The 20,635-nt window shown below is 46.5% G+C and overlaps 1 protein-coding gene across 4 annotated transcripts in view; it reads left to right on the plus strand.

The window, feature by feature from the left end:
* The window catches only part of robo2 (roundabout, axon guidance receptor, homolog 2 (Drosophila)), a 302,691-nt gene that overhangs the window by 255,948 nt on the left and 26,108 nt on the right, over nt 1–20,635 (plus strand). For 2 of the 4 annotated variants that reach the window (XM_018758789.2, XM_018758788.2), the window contains exons 14-21: nt 1,097–1,218; nt 4,110–4,341; nt 8,132–8,256; nt 8,366–8,537; nt 11,015–11,203; nt 12,731–12,757; nt 15,959–16,001; nt 20,026–20,153. In XM_018758789.2, the coding sequence (XP_018614305.1) occupies nt 1,097–1,218; nt 4,110–4,341; nt 8,132–8,256; nt 8,366–8,537; nt 11,015–11,203; nt 12,731–12,757; nt 15,959–16,001; nt 20,026–20,153 (1,038 nt within the window). The remainder of the gene's footprint in view (nt 1–1,096; nt 1,219–4,109; nt 4,342–8,131; nt 8,257–8,365; nt 8,538–11,014; nt 11,204–12,730; nt 12,758–15,958; nt 16,002–20,025; nt 20,154–20,635) is intronic. The other 2 variants (XM_018758791.2, XM_018758792.2) reach the window with 1 other exon arrangement.

The raw sequence follows: 20,635 nt of genomic DNA on the forward strand, positions 1-20,635 counted from the left end.
GATCATTTCAGGAGCCAAGAGCATGGCATGATGGCCATTGGAGATAACTCCAGGAGTTCAGACCCTTTATAGGCCACACAGTTCATTAGGAGCACGGTTAGGGAATTATGTAAAGGGAGTACGTCTGCATCAGGAGGCATAACCGAGTTAAGAGTCGCCCCTGCCACGTTAATGATCTGATCGGGAAAGAAATGGGCGGCTCCAAACCAAGGAAGATTAGATTACGGTAACATGCGGACTGTAATTTCTTTATTTGATAAAACCATGTACCATTTTTCCAGCCGGTAGTTAAACTCTGCCAAAATGCAAGGTGAAACCAGGCAGACTGTTCAATAGGAGTCAATTCAAATTACCACATATCCCTCTTCATTTGTTGAGCGCCCTGTGTTGACACACAGAAATGATTATTGACCACGACAGTCTGAGAAGATGGATGGAATTTTGTGGACTGCCGCATTACCACAGTTCATGATTCATGACTAAGTTGTCAGGGTTTTTTTTCCCCCTTCCCTCATTTATTTACCGTGCTTTGTTTTCCAGTCCAAATCGACAATTTATGACTAGAAGTGAAGCCAGAGTTCTATATATAAATTCCATGTATACAATGAACAGCTGCTATGAAAACAGATGTGTGAGAGAAATGGGGTTGGAAATAAAGTCATGCTCCCGCCAGCGCTCCCCTCCCTCGTCGCTGCACAGCTCTTCAGGCAATGTCTTCAGGGCTTCAGTGAATGATGTGGCCATTCGATTGACATCAGCGATTGCTGTGAACCCAGAGATGCTCTGAGGCTTCCTTACAAGCACTCCGCATGCTTTTCACTCACACTGATTACTTCTGTATCAGATAATGATATTTTTATTGAGATGAAATAGCCCCTGCCTGTTTCCTCAGCGAATACAGAAATGATCACATTATCGTGATGTATAGTTGTGTATGCACTCTGATCGTGTCTGGATGACTCTAGAACAGGGCCCGCAGAGTTCATGAACTTGCCTCCCCGTCACTCTTCACTTTACATTGAAGGTAGCACTGAAAAATTACTCACTCACTCCCTCCCTCACTCCCTCCCTCCCTCCACCTCTTTCTGCTTCCCAGATATCAGCCCTCCAGCTCAAGGTGTGGATCACAGACATGTGCAGAAGGAGCTGGGTGAGGTGATTGTGCGCCTACACAACCCCATGGTGCTCAGCCCCACTACTATCCAGGTCACATGGACGGTGAGTCACACTGCGATTAGGCTCTGCTGTCCATCATTGTACTTTCTAGCATTCTAAAGCTCCAAATCGTTGTTCACCACAGCTATATACGTCTTACTTCGTGAACTGATTGTAGGGTCTTTGGATTGCTTTTTTAATTAATTCTGCATTTACACCTTATGCACGTTTCTTAACAAGACTTAGTTATGACTTTCAAGTGAATTTCAGCAAGCGCTTTCCCGTTACTTACCTATAATTGAACGTGGAAAGCTTACAATCGGATTGGACAAAAGAAATGTGACGCCTTAAAAACTGGCTGCTTGCTTGAACTGAGGTTCTAGACTAGCAGATTTTGCAGTAGAAAAGCAGGTTCCTCTTTGAAGGCCAACCACTGACTGATGGGTTTGTGTTTGTTATTTTTGTGGAAGAGAAAGCCACACTCAGTCCAATGTGTATAACTCTCACAATGTCTAAGACTTTATAGCTTTGATAAGTAATAACCGCTAACACAATAAAGGAGCCCCAGTCAGCAAAGGGGAAGCGAATCGTCTGCCGAAACACTCCCTGCAACTGTTGCCAGCTGCAATGAGCACTGAACCAGAATGCAGGGACATCTGGCCCTCTATTAATCTTCTTTTTTTTTGTTATAGCTAAAATTAAGACAAATGCTTTGCACAGAGACAAGCAGATTAAAATTAACTGTTCATTTTGTGTTTAGTGTGTACTCGGTTAAAGGTTTCAATCCAACACAGGCTGTGCTCATATAATGAAGGCTCCTTACGCAATAATCTCAAGCTACAAGCAAATGTGATCTGTACTCTAAAATTCGTATAATGGTCAACTCAACTAAAATTTCAACTGAAAATACAAGCCGAGCAAGGCGAGTTGCCCCACCCCAACCCCCCACCTATAGCAAGGCTTCTACTGGGCATGGTGATCATTGACACCTGTACCATCATGCAAACACCGCTCAGAAATCTCTTTATCGTCAGTAGTAATGATGACCCCCTAAAGCAAGAACTTCAGGATAAAACAACAAAATTAAAAGTAACACTGTTTAGAAATTTTAATTAAAGAACATCAAATCCCCCTCTTATTTATAACTTGAACCCTAGACCAGGCAGCAGCAAGCACACACCCATATACAGAGGTATGCACACAAGTGTATGCAGAACACATATTTTCTGAACCGCTTGTCCCATACGGGGTCGCGAGGAACCGGAGCCTACCCAGCAACACAGGCCGGAAGGGGACACACCCAGGACGGGAAGCCAGTCCGCCGCAAGGCACCCCAAGCAGGACTCGAACCCCAGACCCACGGGAGAGCAGGACCCAGTCCAACCCACTGCACCACCGCGCCCCCCACAGATACACACTGAATTAAAAAACACACATATACATGTCGTCACAGAGGCATACACATACTTATATGCACAAAATCACATACACACCTTTATCACCAGGCTGCTAATAATACGAGGACACAGAGTCCAGAGTGACTCCTTGCTACGCAGAAGTGGAAGCGGAAAGGTGTTTGGTGTAAATGATAAATATAGTACCGAACCTGCTGTCCCCATTTCCTCAGGTCTGAACAGATTGCTCATCCCAAAAGCCTCGTGGTATTTGCACAGTTAAATAATTAGTCCGATGATTCATGGAACCACCAGTGTTCAATATAATGTAAAATCTAATGTAAAATGTGTATTTATTTTAACCTTTTGGGGAGAAACCTCCAAGTTTATCTTTCTGGGTCTTTGCCATCCCATGCAGTGCAAGATGTAATTTCAAAGCATTCTTTGTGATTCACCTATTTTTTTAGGGCCAAAAGAGATGTGGTTATCCATCAGCCGCGTTTCAGTAACCACAGTGGTTCCCTAAAGCATTTATATTCCACAATCATTCAGTAAATGAAAGTTAAACATGAACCTGAGAAACCATTTGGCTGATTTACTCTGACGCCATGGACGCAAAACAGCTGCTTAATATCCCCCTTAAAAGGCGTGCTCACTTCTCCCACTGTTAACAAGCTATTATAGTGAGTTATTCCCTTTCTGGCTGTGCATAAATTTGACTTTCCTCTCCAAGTAAATGTGGTAACGTTCGGAGGAGGTGGTGCACACCGTCCTAGAGGGAAGCATGTCCTGCATGAAGTGAGTTTGTTTTTGTGAGCATCGTGAGAAGGCCAGCCAGAGTGTAGCCTGGCTGGAGAGTCCCTCAGTCTATGTCTGTGGGCCCAACTGTGTCCCAAGACTCATCTGTGGAAACTTTGGCAGGTTTGCATGTGTGGACATCTTTTCGCCTACAACGCATGCATATGTATGAGTCCTTTGGCTGCGTTTCTGAGAACTCTTTTTTTATGGAGGGACTGTGCAGCAAGGGACAGTTTCACATTGCTCCTCATGGACGCTAATTGAGACAAGGGCATCAGTGCAGATGATCGAAGGCCCTTTTGGAGCCATAATGGCGTCTGCTGCAGCACGGTTGCGCTGTGATGGAAAGCCCTTGTGGAGCCGTAATGATGTCTGTGGTCGCACAGCCATGTGGTTTTGGGAATAGATGCAGGCGTCTGTCACATAAGACTGTTTCTGCCACTTCGTGATCCTCCTCCAAACCTCTGTCCATCTTCGCAATCTCCCCACCCAGTCCGGTTTCGTAACTGATCTTCGTCCTTATTCTCCAAATCCACTTTTCGCTTTAGTCTGTTAACCATTACATTGTCTTTCAACCTGCCTTGTTCTCGTCCCTCCCACTTTGCCTTTGTTTATCACCATAATGGGTTAACAGCCCATTAGGGGCCTCCCTTCAAGTCTCCTTCCCTCTTTATAGCCATTGCTCAGCTTCTCCTTCTTTCTGCCCTCTCCCTGCCTCGGAACTTTAACCACTTTCCCTCTCCCTGTCCTTCCCTGTGGCAGGTGGACCGCCAGTCCCAGTTCATCCAGGGATACCGGGTTCTATATCGCCAGACATCCGGGCTGTCGGCACCAGGCAGCTGGCAGAGCCAGGATGTAAAAGTGCCCTCCGAACGCAGCGTTGTGCTCTCTGGCCTCAAGAAGGGCGTGGTCTACGAAATCAAGGTCCGCCCTTTCTTCAACGAATTCCAGGGCATGGACAGCGAGTCGAGGACAGCGCGCACCACTGAGGAAGGTGAGGGAGCTGGAGCTGGAGCTCAGGTTATCGCCAATTTACAGCCACACCATGAACAGGATGACATGGTACGAACTGCCCTCCAGCACTGCCCACGTACACAGTGCACTGTGTTACAGCACACACCCATGTTAGTTTTGATTGTTGGACTGTTACACTTTCCTTGCATTGAGACATTTGAGATAAGCAAAATATCATGTACTTTATGACACTCAGGTTTAATATTTATAGCAGAGGGAATTTTGTAGGCTGTGATTGAACACAGCTCCCACGCGGTGACCTTTTCGCTGCGTTCGCTCGGTGGCTGTCACTCGAGAGGTGGGGAGCATGGTACTCCCGTGTCATTCTCAGCTTCCAGGTTTAATGGAATTTTGAGTTCCATTGTCATCTGTCCATCAGTGTTCTCTGTCTGTCCACTGTGTGTCCAGCAGTGATAAGGGCCAGTGTGGTACCCGGGATGCTCTGGTTTGCTGCTGCATTCTTTGCAGTCTGAGCGCTGGATACCTAGAAACCTTTGCTTAGTCACATAGCGCATACCCTGAGAGAGACACACATGCACACACACAAACTCCCTCAAACACAGGCTTTCAATACACTCATAATACACATATTTTTTATAAACATGATTCTGTGACACTTTTTCCTTCCTTATTAAATCACCTGTCCTGTTTCCACACTTCCTCTGCATTACACATGTCCTCTCCCACATTCAGAGCTCAGTTCTGTAACATGGCCTCTCTGAAGAGGCAGCATTAGCAGAAAGGAGAGGGTTAACACTGGGCCGAGGTGACAGGCCCATTTGTTTTCCTGCATCTGTGGAGAAGCAAGCCTGGCCTGTGTGTGTGCTATACCGCGGTGCCTCTGAGCCAGCCTCGCATCGCCCAACTCCCAGCCTCATGTCACAGCAATTACCAGCACAGATAAAGCAGCACTTGGTGCTTGTATCTGCATGTTGGCTCTGTTCCTGCTGGACAGAAACAGGCCTTCTCCCGCTTTCCATCTCACTCACGCTGTCCTGGTTGAGAAAAGCGCAGATCCGTGAGAAGTGATATTTCTTCATAAAGACAATAAGCACGTGAACTAGAACAGGTGCTTTCGCTTTCTCTCCCTCTCTCTCTCCCTCTCTTTCTTACTTTCTGTCTTTCTGTTCCTCTTCTACCGGTTTGGGAGAACAGCTTTGAAAGCCTGTGCAAACCAGATGAGAATAAAACACTCGCAAATATATCAACACGTTAACACAAATCAAACTGTTTTCTTTTTTTTTTTTTGGCAGGGTGGCAGGAAATAGTAGATAAGGTATGGTGATTTTTGTCAAAATGGAATGAGATTTTAATGTCTGCCACACCATACAGTTACAGAGCCATTACCTCAGATGGATTTGCAAATGTGTCCTACTGGACCATCCATTTTCACTAATGTATGAATAAATACCCATATATTGAGGAATATGTTGGAGCATTTTAAAGGAATTCGGAAAAATGTAGCAAAAGCATGTAGCTCACATAGCCGGTGGTGTCCCCTGTGCCGCACCCGCACCCTCCCCACCCCCTGGCAGAGAGGCCTGCGGTTGTGCTGTTCTGGTATCTCTGGTGAGGATCACCTTTCAGTGTGCAGCAGGAGATTTATGGGGCTCTGCAAAAGCTTGGAGTAATTCAAACTGCTGTTGTCTGTTGCCACACTGGGGCCCCGGTATCAGTAATGCGCGAGAATGCACCAGGATCCAGCCTCCCGTCCATCTCTCTCACTCCCTGGTCCATCTGCACCCAAGCACGCTTTCAGGATACGATGTGCGCTGCCAGAAAGAAGGAGGCAGTTTTCCAGTCCCGCTGGCGATGTCCCGCATGGACGGCCGTTGAGGTGGGAGTCAGCTGGGGAAAAGTACTTCTGTGCGGTGAGCGGCAGGAGCTGGCCACTCTTTCGAATGCAAAATGAGGGTGGGGGGTGGGGTAGGTCATACTCCTATCACCCGCACATGGCGGTGCTAATGGGTCTGTTAGCACACGCTTCATTGCAGCACATGAAACAAAGCACGCTTTTGTTCACACGCACGGCATCTCTGCTAAATCATCTCCTTTTAATGCATTTCTGTGGCATCGCCACAGCAAAACATGACACTGTGACCTGCGAGGCTCAGTCAGGCTCTGTAGCAGTGCTGTGAGTGTGGAGGGGGCAGCGGAGCATCGCACTGACAGAACGTGGCGAGAAATAGAGCTCTTGCACCCTGTTTTTTTAATAGAATGCAAACATTTGTCACAGACTGGTGGTCATTCATCTTCTGCCGCCAAGGCCTTTCTTGGGTGGGGGTTCTATATGGCGGCATGCGGTGAGAGATGAGCACAGATCCAGAGCTGTATGCGCACATCGCTTTTTTGTTTTTTTTTTTTCTTTTTCTGGTGGGGAGCGATGGGAGATGGAGAGAGGGAGCTGGAGTAATTGACCTGTCAGTACTCTGCTGTAGTGTGACTCTCCAGCCCCAGGCTGTGGAAATGAGAAAATGTTTTTAAACATTTCATTCCTCAACTGGGCCAGTTCTGCGAGCACAGCCATACCGCTCCCTTCCCCCCGCCGCCCACCGCACCCTACCCTACCGCATCAGACTCATGTTTCCGTCCGGCTTGTGGCTCCAGGTGCTTAATTCCATTGGGGAGGGGCTCAGCAACTTGTGTCAAGCTTTCACTGCGCTGTTACCACACCCAGTTCTGTGACATGGCCTCACTATGACTATGTCTACCATCAAAGACCATTCAGACCCCTGACATGGACAGTTTGCTCTCCTACTATCCTATAGATGGTACCACAGTATGAAGTCCAACACCATGAGACATAGAAACAATTTCTTTCAGTGACTGAGCAGTGGACCCCTGGGAGGAAGCACTGTTGCTTTACCATAAACAGTATCCACATCTGACACACATATGGAACTCAAATCACAGTACATTGACTCTTCTTTTTACTACACCATATCTTTAAAGGACTAAACTTACACCCTTTCCTCAGGACTTCGCACTGCATTACATCCAGGTGGATGTAGGTTTGCACTGCCACAGAGATGACTGCTGGGGTCTCACACACACACATAGTCTGAACCTGCTTATCGCAAGTGGGGTTGCAGTGGGCCAGAGCCCAACCCAGCAACACAGGGCACAAGGCTGGAAGGGGAGAGGACACACCCAGGACAGGATGCTAGTCCATCGCAAGGCACCCCAAGCAGGGCTTGAACCTCAGACCCACCAGAGAGGAAGACCCAACCAAACCCACTGTGCCACCACTGCACCACCCACCTGCTGGGGTCTCCTTTGTCTTATTGCTATTTGTTGTCATGTCTGTATTTATGTACTGTCTTTGTAATACTGTACCTGTGTGTGTGTCAAGTGTGCGGTGACTTATGTTACACCTGAACCTGTACAAACCTTATTTTGTTTCTGCCGTACACCTCTGAGTAGTGAAATGACGCCAAACAAACAGCAACGTGTACTTTTGCCCCGGCGTGTGTCTGAACTCTTCCATCTCCGTGGAGCAGAATTCAGTCTTTCCACATCTCAGTCTCTCAAAGGAATCTAATTTGCGAAGCAACATTGGGTATTCACATTGGTGTGACACTTGCCCTTTTCTAATGTGAATCCTTTTGTAATAAACATCTCTACTTACTGCTGCAGTGCATGCCTGAAATATTAAGTAGTGCTGCAAAGTATGTGAGTGCAGGAATGATGTCTGTTTCCAACACGGTGAAGAAGCATTGTGCAGTTTAATGAGGCTACAGAATGATGTGCGAGTCACTGTCTTTTCCCAGCTCCCAGTGCACCTCCCCAGCAAGTCACTGTCCTGACTATGGGCAACCAGAATAGCACCTCCATCAGCATCTCGTGGGATCCCCCACCTCCAGACCACCAGAACGGCATCATCCAGGAGTACAAGGTAGGATCTGAGGAGCTTCACAAAAGCGAGTGTCTTCGTTGGCCTTCCAGGAATGCTCATGCAGTCCCTCTGTCTCTCCATGGCCTCCTCCCCTGCTCCTCCCTCTCAGATCTGGTGCCTGGGAAATGAAACCAGGTTCCACGTGAACAAGACAGTGGATGCTGCCATCCGCTCTGTGGTGGTGGGTGGCCTGCAGGCGGGCGTGCTTTATCACGTGGAGGTGGCTGCCAGCACCAGTGCAGGGGTGGGAGTCAAGAGCGAACCGCAGCCCATCGTCATTGGTGAGAGCGTGAGGGGTGGGGCTGAAAAGATGAGACTTGCAGTCAGTAGGGGAGGAACCCGGCCACTGTACCTGTACCATGCAAACACGGTACCTGACCAATACCAATAAAAATGAATTTGTCACTCTCTTCATCAGGGTAGTTGCATTAAGGCCCAGCTTATTCAAATAGAGCTGTACAAAATGAAGCAGCATTAGAAGAATGTATGATGAGAGCATGGCATTTGGAAGAACATTTCCCTGGAAATGGTCAGCAATTGAAACATCATTATTAGAATTTAAACTAAAACAAGTGTGTAAGGTGTCACTGGCGATTAAAGAGCTGTTTCCATACTCGCTACACTCCTTCCACATTAGATTAATATATTATGCTGAGCCACTATATTGGATATTTAACCTGTATTTTATGCTCCAGCTGCTTTAAACACATATAAGTGAAATGATTTTAGATTAAGCTCATGGACAGAGAGATAAATATCTTTTTGCTAGCATAGTATATTGCAGCAAATAGTTAACGTTTTGTTTATGACATTTTTGTGCTTTGAAAGTAACTCTTAGTCAGATAAGTGCAAAAATGGTTGGCTGTGTTTTATTGATTTGCTTTCTATTGTTACCATTTAGATAAGATCCTATGAAATGTGCACATACAGTGTTACCTGGGGACCTCACTGTGCCACCTTACCATCTCTTCACTTTGAGCTCCCAAAATCATACCTTAGAAGAGCTTCTGTCATTCCCCTTTGAAGAATATATTTAGAAAATGTGTCTCTTGTCACCAGGAGAAAACACAAGACTTCAGAAATGAAAATGAATGAGTATTGCAATGCGTATTGTAATTTTGGTATACTTCCTCTAAAGCTGTGGTGATAATTTGGGATTAAATGCAATCATTATCCATAGTAATACACACACACTGGCTGAAGCCACTAGTCCCAAGCAGGGTTGCAGCGAGCCAGCGCCCAACCCGGCAACACAGGGCGTAAGGTTGGAGGGGGAGGGGACACACTCAGGACGGGATGCCAGTCCGTCACAAGGCACCCCAAGCGAGACTCAACCCCCAGACCCGACAGAGATTAGGCCCCGGCCAGGCCCGCTGCACCACTGCGCCCACCCTCCATAGTAATACTGTATATGTAATTAATAAAGGATATACATTTTCACAAAACTATTCTGAACTTCAAGGAAACATTTTATTCTGGTTTTATTCATGTTATTCCAAACATTATATGCACAACTGTATGTACATTTATTAATTTAGGAGATGACATTCTCCAAATAGACTAACATACAGGTTCTTGAAGACAGGTAAGATAAACAGTACACCTGAACAATGGCATCCAATCAGAACTGAAGGAAACATTTCTACACACTTTTCAGAAAAATCTACAGCTAGAAATGGACACAGTTTAGCTTTATGTCAATATATATCTCATGTATACTTAAACAGAAGGGTGGCACAGTGGGTTTGGCCAGGGCCTGCTCTCTGATGGATCTGAGGTTCGAGTCCTGCTGGGAGTGCCTTGTGGTGGACTGGTGTCCTGTCTGGGGTGTGTCCTCTATCCTTGTACTGTCAGTGCTGGGTTAGGCTCCTGTTTGGGACAATTGGCTTCAGGCAGTGTGTGTGTGTTCTTAAAGGTTTGTGTTTTCTGTATCTGCATTTGCTTGCCATAATGTTTTTTTTGCATAGCGACAAATCCCACCAGAGTTGACCTCTATCTGTTATTTTGACCCAAACATTCTCTTATTTCCCCTATGACATATCCATAATCCACTTCAATATCCTGACTGCACACACCTACAAATCAGAGTGTTACTGTGTGCATGTTCTGTACAGAGTCTTATTATAGTTCATGAACCAGGACAGCCCAGACATGCCTGGTCTAAGCTTAGGATCAATAACAGGGTTTCAACTAGTTTTTTCCCCTCTTTCTCTGAACCAAAAATAAATCTGCAGAAATGGGAAAAATTAAACAGCCTCACTCACCTGGATTTAATTAAGAAATTGTACCTTCACTCAGGATGGCGACAGAGGTGAAATTTAATTACCTACCCTATATTTCTAATTTACCTACCTATTTCAGGGCAAACCAGGTAAATCACAAAGTCAAATGTTGACTCAGTTTGTCAGTCTTGTCTGAAAATAACAAGAAGAAAATATACTGGACTCATTAGTTCTCAGTATGTCAAAACATTTTTTTAAGAATGATTAGTCAACGATTTCTTCTTGTTGGGCATGTGTTTATTTGTGCTTTTTAAGTCTTCAGTGTGCTGTGTTAGTGTGAACAAGACAAAAACCAAATTTCCTTGCTAAACAGAATATGTCAGCCACGGTCTCCGTGGGTTCTTACTTCAGCATGTGGGAAGTCTCTGCTGTTTCCCTGTTGCTTCTTTGTTGAGTTTGAAAAGCCGTGGAGTAACTTGACTGGTGGGACCCCCTAGCTGTACATAAGTGGATCAGCCTATGGTTTTGCCTCCCAGGCAAGGACTTCAGGGACGTGATCATGAGCGGAAACCGCAACAACAGCATCACAGAGCAGATCACGGACGTGGTGAAGCAACCGGCCTTCATTGCTGGCATTGGAGGGGCCTGCTGGGTCATCCTCATGGGCTTCAGCATCTGGCTGTACTGGAGGAGGAAGAAAAGGAAGGGCCTGAGCAATTATGCTGGTGAGAGACCCACTTTTCCTGCCGAAACTATCTCTCTCCCACACACGCACACACACACACAAACAAACACACACACACAAATACATCCATCAAGGTCGGGTTTCAAGAACTACACACCTTTTAAAGCACATGCACACATGAGGACATAAAACTCTGACAGGAACTTAGTTAAGAGACCCGCAGAGCTATGAGTCTTGCTCACTCAACTTTTGAACAAATCAATATCATTATGCTGTTAGAGAGACATATGTACACGATGAAATGGACCCAAATACTGTGTACAAGTTAGATATGGCTATATTTACATTCGATGTTTCTTGTTTTTGTGCTCTGATTTAGCCTTATTTCACCACATGCTGAGTTTGGTTTGAAAACAAGTGTGATATGTGGCTCAAGCTGCTGATTCATCGCTGGCAAATATTTTTATTTATTATTATGCTTTAAACGTTTTTTTCTTTTTTTTATGTATTAACCTATAGGGAGTAATTACTCCATGCAGCAGTGACTCATTCTGATGCATCTTCATTATCTCATGATACATTGTCAAACCTTTTTAATACATCCCTTTATTATGTACTGAGAGTCCCTATTAGGGGAAAATTGAGCCATTGTTTTAATGGATGTTGCTTGGTGTCGGTCTAATTCACACACAGAATATACCGTAGGCAGGATTCCTGCTCTGTTTCTTGTGGCTGTAAAGGATTCTCTGGGCTGGCTTCTCCTGGTCTTTGGCGTTTGGCCCTTCAAATTCCCTGCGTCGGTCTCCCTGTTTCACCAAGCTACACGGATTTTTTGGTGAAGTGCAGGTGGGGACTGGATCCCAGTCTCTATCACCAGTATCAAAGTCAAGCAGTGTGAACATGTGTGACTCCAGTCTCTAGCTGAACAGGACTTGATACTGGGCCTCGTTTCTTTGTTTATTTTTATTTCCTACTCTCTGATTGGTTTTATATATTCAGCATAGTATATTTTATGGTTTTTTTCCTGAAGCAGGCCTCTCCCCAAATAGTGGTTCTCTCCCTTCATGTGTCCCTTCCTGTGCCTTGGTTAATAATGAGAATTTGTGCCAAGTGCGCTTGACAAATTGCATTTAACCACGGCCCCAGTACAGTACTTTCTGTCACAATACAGTATTCCTATTTAAGATTTCCCACTTTGCAGTCTAACGTAACATGTTGTTTTTCTGTTACGCTTTCTTCACTTGCATTTGCAAACTAATTTTGTAATTTTTTTCATGCAGATGTGTCACTAAAGTGGGAAGGATTAAGCATCATGTTATCCCATCAGCATTTGCAAGATTTGTCCACATGTGTTTCCATCTGCTCTGTGTGTATGCACTGGCTGCATCCTTATGCTGCCCTGCCTGCTTTGCCAGCTTGCAGCCGTTATACGCTCAAGCTTGAGTTGACCGTGTTTCCCCCTTCTTCCATGACGCGATGCCACAGCCACTCCTCGCTTGTCCATCCCCAACCCTGAACCTACACAGGCTGTTAATGCACAACTCTTTTCTGTCTTCTTGTTTTGCAGTTCAGTCCTTCACCTTCACCCCTGCAGGTACTGTTCATGTGTCCCGTCTCCTTACTCAGTGACACACCCTTTTTTGTATGCACAGAGCTGTAAGTCCTCGGGACTGATGTCGCCGACGCAGACAGCGATGGCTGATGTTGTTTCTGCTGTTTTACTAGTTCCCAACACTAGAAATGTCATAATTTATGTGAAGGGAGGATAGTATTATAGGAGGAGAATTGTGCAAATCACATGGGCTTTGGTAACGCAACTCCCTGCTGTTGCCCTGTTTGTTTCTTTTTTTTTGGAGCTGTTTAATGTGTGTATCCTTTTCTGGTATGTCAATGCTGCTTTTTTTAGACTTATGTTCAAAAAGTTGTGGCCCAAGGAAAGAAAAATGTGTCACCCCTTACTAGCTGGCTGTCCAGTGCTGTGTTTGTATTTCCGTGTGTTCCTTTGTGGTGAGCTTGCGTTCGCTATGTCCCTTCCGCTGCCATGAATCTCCATGCTCTGTAGCGCGCTTTCTCATGTGGTGTTTTGATTTTCTGGTACTTCCAGTTTTATTTTCCAGAACTTATTTACCTGATGTCCTTCGAAGGGAAACAGATTCGTCAGCTCCTTCTAAGATTGCTCCCATTGCTAAACCCTGTCCCATACTGCCCAAGTGGAACTGTTCCTTCTATTTCCTCTTTATGAAGCTTCTCCAGCTTGAACGTCATCCTGTGTGTGATCTTAAGTTTGGTGATGGAATTGTACTCTTGGAGTCGTGGCTTGTTTGACTTTGGGGCGATCAATGTCCCATTGGTCCTCCAGCTCTGTTTGTGTTGGGTGTAAGAATTCCCGGATAACTTTTTATATCTTTTCCAAATCCGTTTGTTTGGTGTCAGTTTTTCTGGCATCTGTGGTGTCTTTTCTTCGATTGTGGGGCTTGAGAGGCTTTGAAAAACCAGGCTTTCTCTGGTTTAAAATTAAGCTGTGTTTTCTTTCTGCAAGAAAAGCACAAGAATTAAAAAGAGGGTAAAGTAATACAGAGAAACAGCTTTTTCACTGTGTTTTTTTTTTATGTTCCTGTTCTTTGGTTGGGAGTTGTTGAAAGTTGTACAGAAGCTGTGTGATAGGGACGAGGCTTTCTGGAAGTGCTCTGCAGATGTGAAGTTTTGTGGAAGGTCTGTGGTAGGGACTGCTGGTGTACAGAGGGGTGACAAGGTATTGTAGGCACTGTTTGGTAGGGATGAGGTTGTGTACAAGGCTGTTATCCTCTGGCAGATGTCTGGAACCGAGGCAAGCATTCTAATTTGCAGCAGTGGGGTGGGGGAGGGTTCAATTCACTATACAGGATGGAGATGAGAGTAGAGGGAGGTGTGGAAGAGTTATGAGATATGTAGAAAATGTCCTGCAGTGGGCTCCTAAACCTGTCAGTGTGGTGGGGGGCTGAGGGATTCGTGCTGGGGGGTAAATGACAGGCTGCGGCAGAATTTGGACAGCACGGAAGATTTGATGGAATTTTTATATGCTGATTACACTTCCTACCAACCCCCATCGTGTTAATGCTTATTAAGAGGGATTAATCTCTCCTCATATTGAAGAAACTGCTTATCAGGAAGACCATAGGAGCCGCCGAATGGTGGTGCGTCGGCCACATTAAAGCATTTAGCGGCAGCAGCAGCAATAGAGGAAATGTGGTGGACTCCAGATAGGGACATCAGAGGGGCTTCGTCAGACCGCTGTGCTGCTCAGCGCAGTGACCTGGTCCCACCGGCATTCCCCATGCACACGCCCTGGCAGGGGACCAAAGTGTAAATGTGCTCCTGTGTCCTTTGAAAGGGTTTTGTCTCTGAGAGATGCAGATGAGCTGTTGTGTTCTCTCAAGACTTTGATACGGCCCTGTATGGGGACCACAATTCCTCCACAAGTGGCTGTTGGATGAACATGGATGTCAATTATGGACGTCTATTATTTGTTCTTCATTGTATTTTGTCTTTAGTGAGCAGCAGTTAGGGAGACCACCTCCAACCCTTCCCTGCGTTGTCCTTTTGTCCAAGGCGTGTCGACATGATTGATTTAAATGTTTTTATTTACTGATAGAAAATGAGGGGGGTTGTGTTCATTTCACTGCGTGGAATTGTCAAGATTGCATGTGATGTTGTCTTGTGACAGCATACCTTCCTGCCCTTAGCCCAGTATGATGAAAAGGGGCGGATCTGCATCTCCTAAATCCTCGCTCAAAGTCACACATTAGCCTCTTCTGACAGACACAGAGAGATTCTGCACCATGACCCTTTGTTTTTTTCATCCTCCAAGCAATTTTAAAAAGGAGTTTTGAAATGAAAGTGACCAGTTAAGAAGGGGAAGGGCCAGAAATATGGGTCTCGTTACAATGATCTCCATCAGTGGGATTGGCAAATCCATCCATCCATCTTCAGAACCGCTTGTCCCATACGGGGTCGCGGGGAACCGGAGCCTACCCGGTAACACAGGGCGTAAGGCCAGAGGGGGAGGGGACACACCCAGGACGGGACGCCGGGCCGTCGCAGGGCACCCCAAGCAGGACCCAAACCCCAGACCCACCGGAAAGCAGGACTGCAGTCCAACCCACTGCGCCACCGCCGTGTACGGATTGGCAAATATCAGTTCCAAAAATGCCCCACAAGTCTAATTCTCACAGGGCAAACTAAAGGATTCTTCTGTGTCTGCTATCATATCCCACGGCTGCCTATGGAGCCAAGCTGAGCACTCTGTGGTCCGTGTTGAGCAGAGATGCTGAGCAATAATTCACACACACATTTTCAGAACCACTCATCCCATACAGGGTTGCAGGGAACCGGAGCCTACCCGGTAACACAGGGCGTAAGGCCAGAAGGGGAGGGGACACACCCAGGACAGGACGCCAGTCCGCCGCAAGGCACCCCAAGTGGGACTCGGACCCCAGACCCACCCGAGAGCAGGACCGTGGTCCAACCCACTGCACCACCGCACCCCAGCGATAATTCAGAGAAGTGCAAAGGCAGTTTTCCATGTGGAAAAACTACAGGCTTGGCTGTTCTCTCTTTGCCTCCCAGCTAGGATCACCATTGTAATCTGTTTTACACTATTTTACATGACTGCCTGCCGATATATGGGAGATTTTTTTCTTAAGGATTGCCTTTTCCGTCAGAAATATTGAAACACTTCAGCATGTAATAATTTGCATGTCTCCTTTCTTTGTCTCCCCTCTCTGCAATCACCGTGGCCAACCTCTGCCCACCACAGTCACGTTCCAGCGTGTGGACGGGGGCTTGATGAGCAACGGAAGGTGAGAACATCATGAGAGCCATATGGCCTTCTGGGTGGTTATGGGTTTTGCCCATCCTGCAGTCTTTGCACCCATACCATTCATTACCTTTTGTGAAATGTTCACAGGTTATTGCAACCCCAGAACTGTGGCCATAACTCTCAGTTTTTTTAACTTTCTGGAGTTAATATGGAGGATACTATAACATACCACTGTATGATTGTGTGTGCACGTGTATTTCTGTTTTTATACAGTGGAGACACACATGCCAAACACATGTATGTTGATGCACTGATAGATGAAGTCATAAATCTCTCTGAAAGAATTAGCAGAAACAATTTAAGCCAAGAGGGGTTTTATTTTATCATTTATCTTGTGCTGCTGGTGCAAGGAAGTCGGGGGCCCCCGGAGTGATGAATTTGCCTGTCACCTCGCTTGGGCGGCTGGAATAAGAGCATGTGTAATGATGTAAAAATAATTACCCTGGGGAGCGGCATGGAGTTACCCCCCTGTACCCCCCTTCTTTGTCGGGGGGGGTGGTTTATTTGAATGACACCAGTTACTGACTCAATAAGCCCTCCTTCTCCCATCCCTTATCGCACCTGAATAGGCAGATCCAGAATGAGTCCAACGGACTTGCATCGAGAGTCACAATTAATTTTGACCCTTTCAGTCACACGAATATACATGCATATGCTTGCTGTTCATGCATGTAATGGCTAGCAGTGCAAAATAGTAACTGCTGCATTTTAGTGTAGGTAACTACTGCAATTAAAGTTCAGTAACCGTACGCCAAGGTATCCTCATTGTGGTACACACACACATTTTCAGAACCGCTTGTCCCTTACGGGGTCACGGGGAACTGGAGCCTACCCGGCAACACAGGGCGTAAGGCCAGAGGGGGAAGGGGACACACCCAGGACGGGACGCCAGTCCGCCGCAAGGCACCCCAAGCGGGACTTGAACCCCAGACCCACCGGAGAGCAGGACTGCGGTCCAACCCACTGCGCCACCGCACCCCCTCATTGTGGTACATAAAATAAGAATTTTGATTGTGTGCCTGCCAGTTGTCAAAAATTGTTATCGCCTTGTCATCTTGTCATCGCCTGCAATTTTCCATTTAAATAAGGCAAGGTAGATATCAGTACTTACCCTGAATCGCTACTGTAAAATATCGAGCTGCATAAACATGAGATATTCTAAATTACTTTAGATTAACAGCATCAGCTGTGAAATGTATAGCAGAACTGATAAATACTCATACAGTCTCCACAATTGCGGCAAATGGGGTTTGATGTAGACCTGTTCTCACTCCAGTTGTCATGGACACTGTCTTCCTGCCCTTTGTCTGTGGTCACTGCGTTCTCGTTTTACTGGCTCTTTGCACAGCGTTGCCTCCACAAGGCTGCAGGGACCTTAGTGTGCTGTCGTACCGTGCTCCGCAGGATGCCTTGCCTAAGCCCAGATGTTCCAGTGTCCCATCTGCCCTGTGAGAGAAATGGGCTGGCAAGCAGTGCAGGCAAATGTGTCCATTTGTTACATGGGATGTTTATTGCATTAATTAGACAATAGCAAATGAAGCCACGTCTGGTCCTAGCTCCTCATTGGCTGCTGCCAAATTGCTCTGACAGAACAATTACACTTAATCGATCAGAGAATAAATGATTCATGGAAGATGAAGAGGCTGCAGATTGGTAAAGTGGGATCCCTAAACTTTTTTTGGTGCTTCATCGAAATTGATAAAAGCCAATAAGAGACAGTGTCCTTATCTCCTCTTCTTTGTCAATAAGGAGATTGTCATTAGAAGGCTGTAATAATTTCTTATCTTTCCACCGATCGATATTTCAGCAAAGGGAGATGAGGTTCTAATGAGAGAAGGTGGCCTAGCTGGATTGGCCAACGAGTTGCGCTGTTGCTGTTACCATAGTAATCCTTCGTCCTCTGTAGACACAGAGGTAAAGTGACAAAAAGTCTTGATGGATCTAGATGGAAAATGTAAATTCATGTTGTGACATTACCTAAACGGCTTCTAATGTTCAAAACAGGGCTCTGTTCCACGTGAGCTGTGCAAGGACTGTAAACGTGCCTGAGTTATGAACTCGTAAGTAATATCACTACATTGGCCCATGTGTTGTTTTATTTGCATAAGTCATATGGGCCTTACTCCAGATGTAGGCTTCCAGCAACAAGGTGTCTGAGTCCAGTATGGTAATTGGGTGAGGGAGCATTCACATACCCCTCAAACACAGTGTGAGGCAGGGTCATACTGGAGCTACCAAGGGCGCAGTTCTTTGCTGTGTGGAGGGGAATTATAAGCTAAAGTTGCATGTCAACCCCCTCTAAGACAGCCTCCCCTCCCCCACACCCCAAGTCATGACACCCTGTAATAAAAATTCCCAGTGCAGCTCCTCTTGTTCTCGCTCCTTTTCAAGGGCTCTTTCGCAATGATATACACAAGGACAAGACTTCCGTCCCCAACATTGCCCCCAGCATCACCATTGCCTTGCAAATCATTGCCGTACATTGGGGGGTGGGAAGGGAACTCGCAGACAGACTGCATGAGTTTTGTCTCCACCGTGTGATGTTCTGTTCACTGCCATGCATTGAAAATGTGACACATGGAGAGAAGAGGGGATGAATGGAGATGAGGGAGGTAGGAGGAAATGGAGAAGAGGAAGACAGAGAGGTGCAACAAAGAGATGGGTAGAGAAGGAGGAGTGAGGTGAGTTTGTCAGAAACAGGATGAGCACTGGGAGGGAGAGACATATAACCCAATAAAGAGAGAGGTTGTCTGACAGGCCACCATCAGCTGGAGCAACTGCTTTCCCCCCAGGGCTTTAGGGCTCTTTTGGCATTCAGGAGCCCCGTCAGCCCCTCTTAGCTTGTCAAAGACCCCCTGCCTCCCTGGCATCTTCCATTTCATTTGAATTCACGCTCCTCTCATTAGAACCTGTAGCTGGGGGAGACCCGCTCCAGTGCACCCATTACCTAGGCATGCCTTTAGGCATCCAATCCCACAATCTCCAGGGTGTATGCAACCTTGGTGGTGCAGCAGCACACCTAGGGCTATGTTCAGTAGGTTTTCAAACACTGTGGAATGGAGCTGCAACTGGAAGCGTGCAGAGACGCAGCATCAATGAAATGAACAAGTGCTGCCAGGTGCCTTCCCCTTGCTTCCTCTACCAGCACCATGGGCATGCATTCCATTTGTTTTTGTCATGTAACCAGCATATGACTGCACCCAACTGCGTGGCCACTGGGAAAAGATCAGAAAGTTACTGGTGTGAATGTGCCGGTGCCGCCGCCACTACCACGTTTTGCCCTCATCCAATGTTTCTGTGGGTAACGAGGCTTGGTGGCATTCAGAGTGACCCAAAGGTCCCCCTGCTGTCATCCGTAGCAGGTTAACGCCCTAATAGCCACATTTATAGCCCTGCCGTGTGTGGGGCAGACATGCAACACCTGTTAAACTGCTAGCTTCTCTGCCCAACCCCTTAGGCCACAAACCCTATGGGCCATACCAGGGCAGTGGAGATCATAAAGAGACCGTTAGAGTAATAGCAGGGGAGGGGCAGTGATTGTATGGTATGAGTTGGGGTATGAAAGAGGGACAGGATGGAAACCTTGAGGGGTGTTCAATTCGAAGGAGGACACCTGAGGCGTGACCTAAATGGAGGGAGGGTGCTGGGGGATTGAGAATGATGGCTAGAGTCAAAGTGGGAGTGTGTAGTTTTATAGCCCTGAGGAAGTGAAGCACCTGGGAAAACCTTAAACATACTGCAGGGATGTGAAACTTGGGAATGCTTCATTACTGACGGCAATTCCTCACACACACACTAATGCATGATTTAATTTCTCTGTGATGCCTCCCCACTCACTCCTCCCTTGTTTTTATTTTTGATTTCTGAATCTAGTTAAACTACTCTTTTCAGCGAGAGGAGCACTTACGGTTTTTCTCTTGTTGGAATCTGAATTAGGGGCACAGGAAATGGCAATGACCAACAGCTGCTCCTTGTGACTAAAAGCTTTCCTGTCTCTCTTTCAGTCGACCCGGTCTGCTGAACCCCAGTGACCCAGGGTACCCTTGGCTGGCCGACTCTTGGCCCGCTACCAGCCTACCTGTCAACAATGGCTCCGGGGGTCCCAACGACATGGGAAACTTTGGCCGAGGAGGTAAGGCCCAAGTCTTCATTCATTTGACATTGATTGTTCCAGGAAGCAGCACACTGGTGAGCTCATATATCTCCAAACATTCTATTACTTTCCTCTTTTTTCAAGAAAGGCTTTATACCTTGGGCTGCATGCTTTCTGTTTGAAGCAGTGCTGTAGCTTTGGTCATGGAGAATACCTGCTCAGGCATGTTATATTAAGATGTTTCCAGGAGTTTTATCCCTTTTTTGCATCCTGCTCTTCAGATAGGAGGAGAGGACATGGGGGAAGGGTAAAAGGAGGGCTGTATGCACGTGTGTGAAAAAGATGGTCCCAAGCAGTGAGTCGTGAAGGACAGGCGCCATTTGACTGGCACAGATGTTGGTGTCTTCATGGTGACAGTAGATCATCCCCCCTTCAGTGAGCAACTGCAGGGAAGGAAGCATGCCATCAGCTGCTAGTGGGAGGATGCGTTCAATAGCAAGAGGGGAGAATAGAGTGAGCTC

This window comes from Scleropages formosus, chromosome 10, assembly GCF_900964775.1.
Source record: "Scleropages formosus chromosome 10, fSclFor1.1, whole genome shotgun sequence".
Lineage (NCBI taxonomy): Eukaryota > Metazoa > Chordata > Actinopteri > Osteoglossiformes > Osteoglossidae > Scleropages > Scleropages formosus.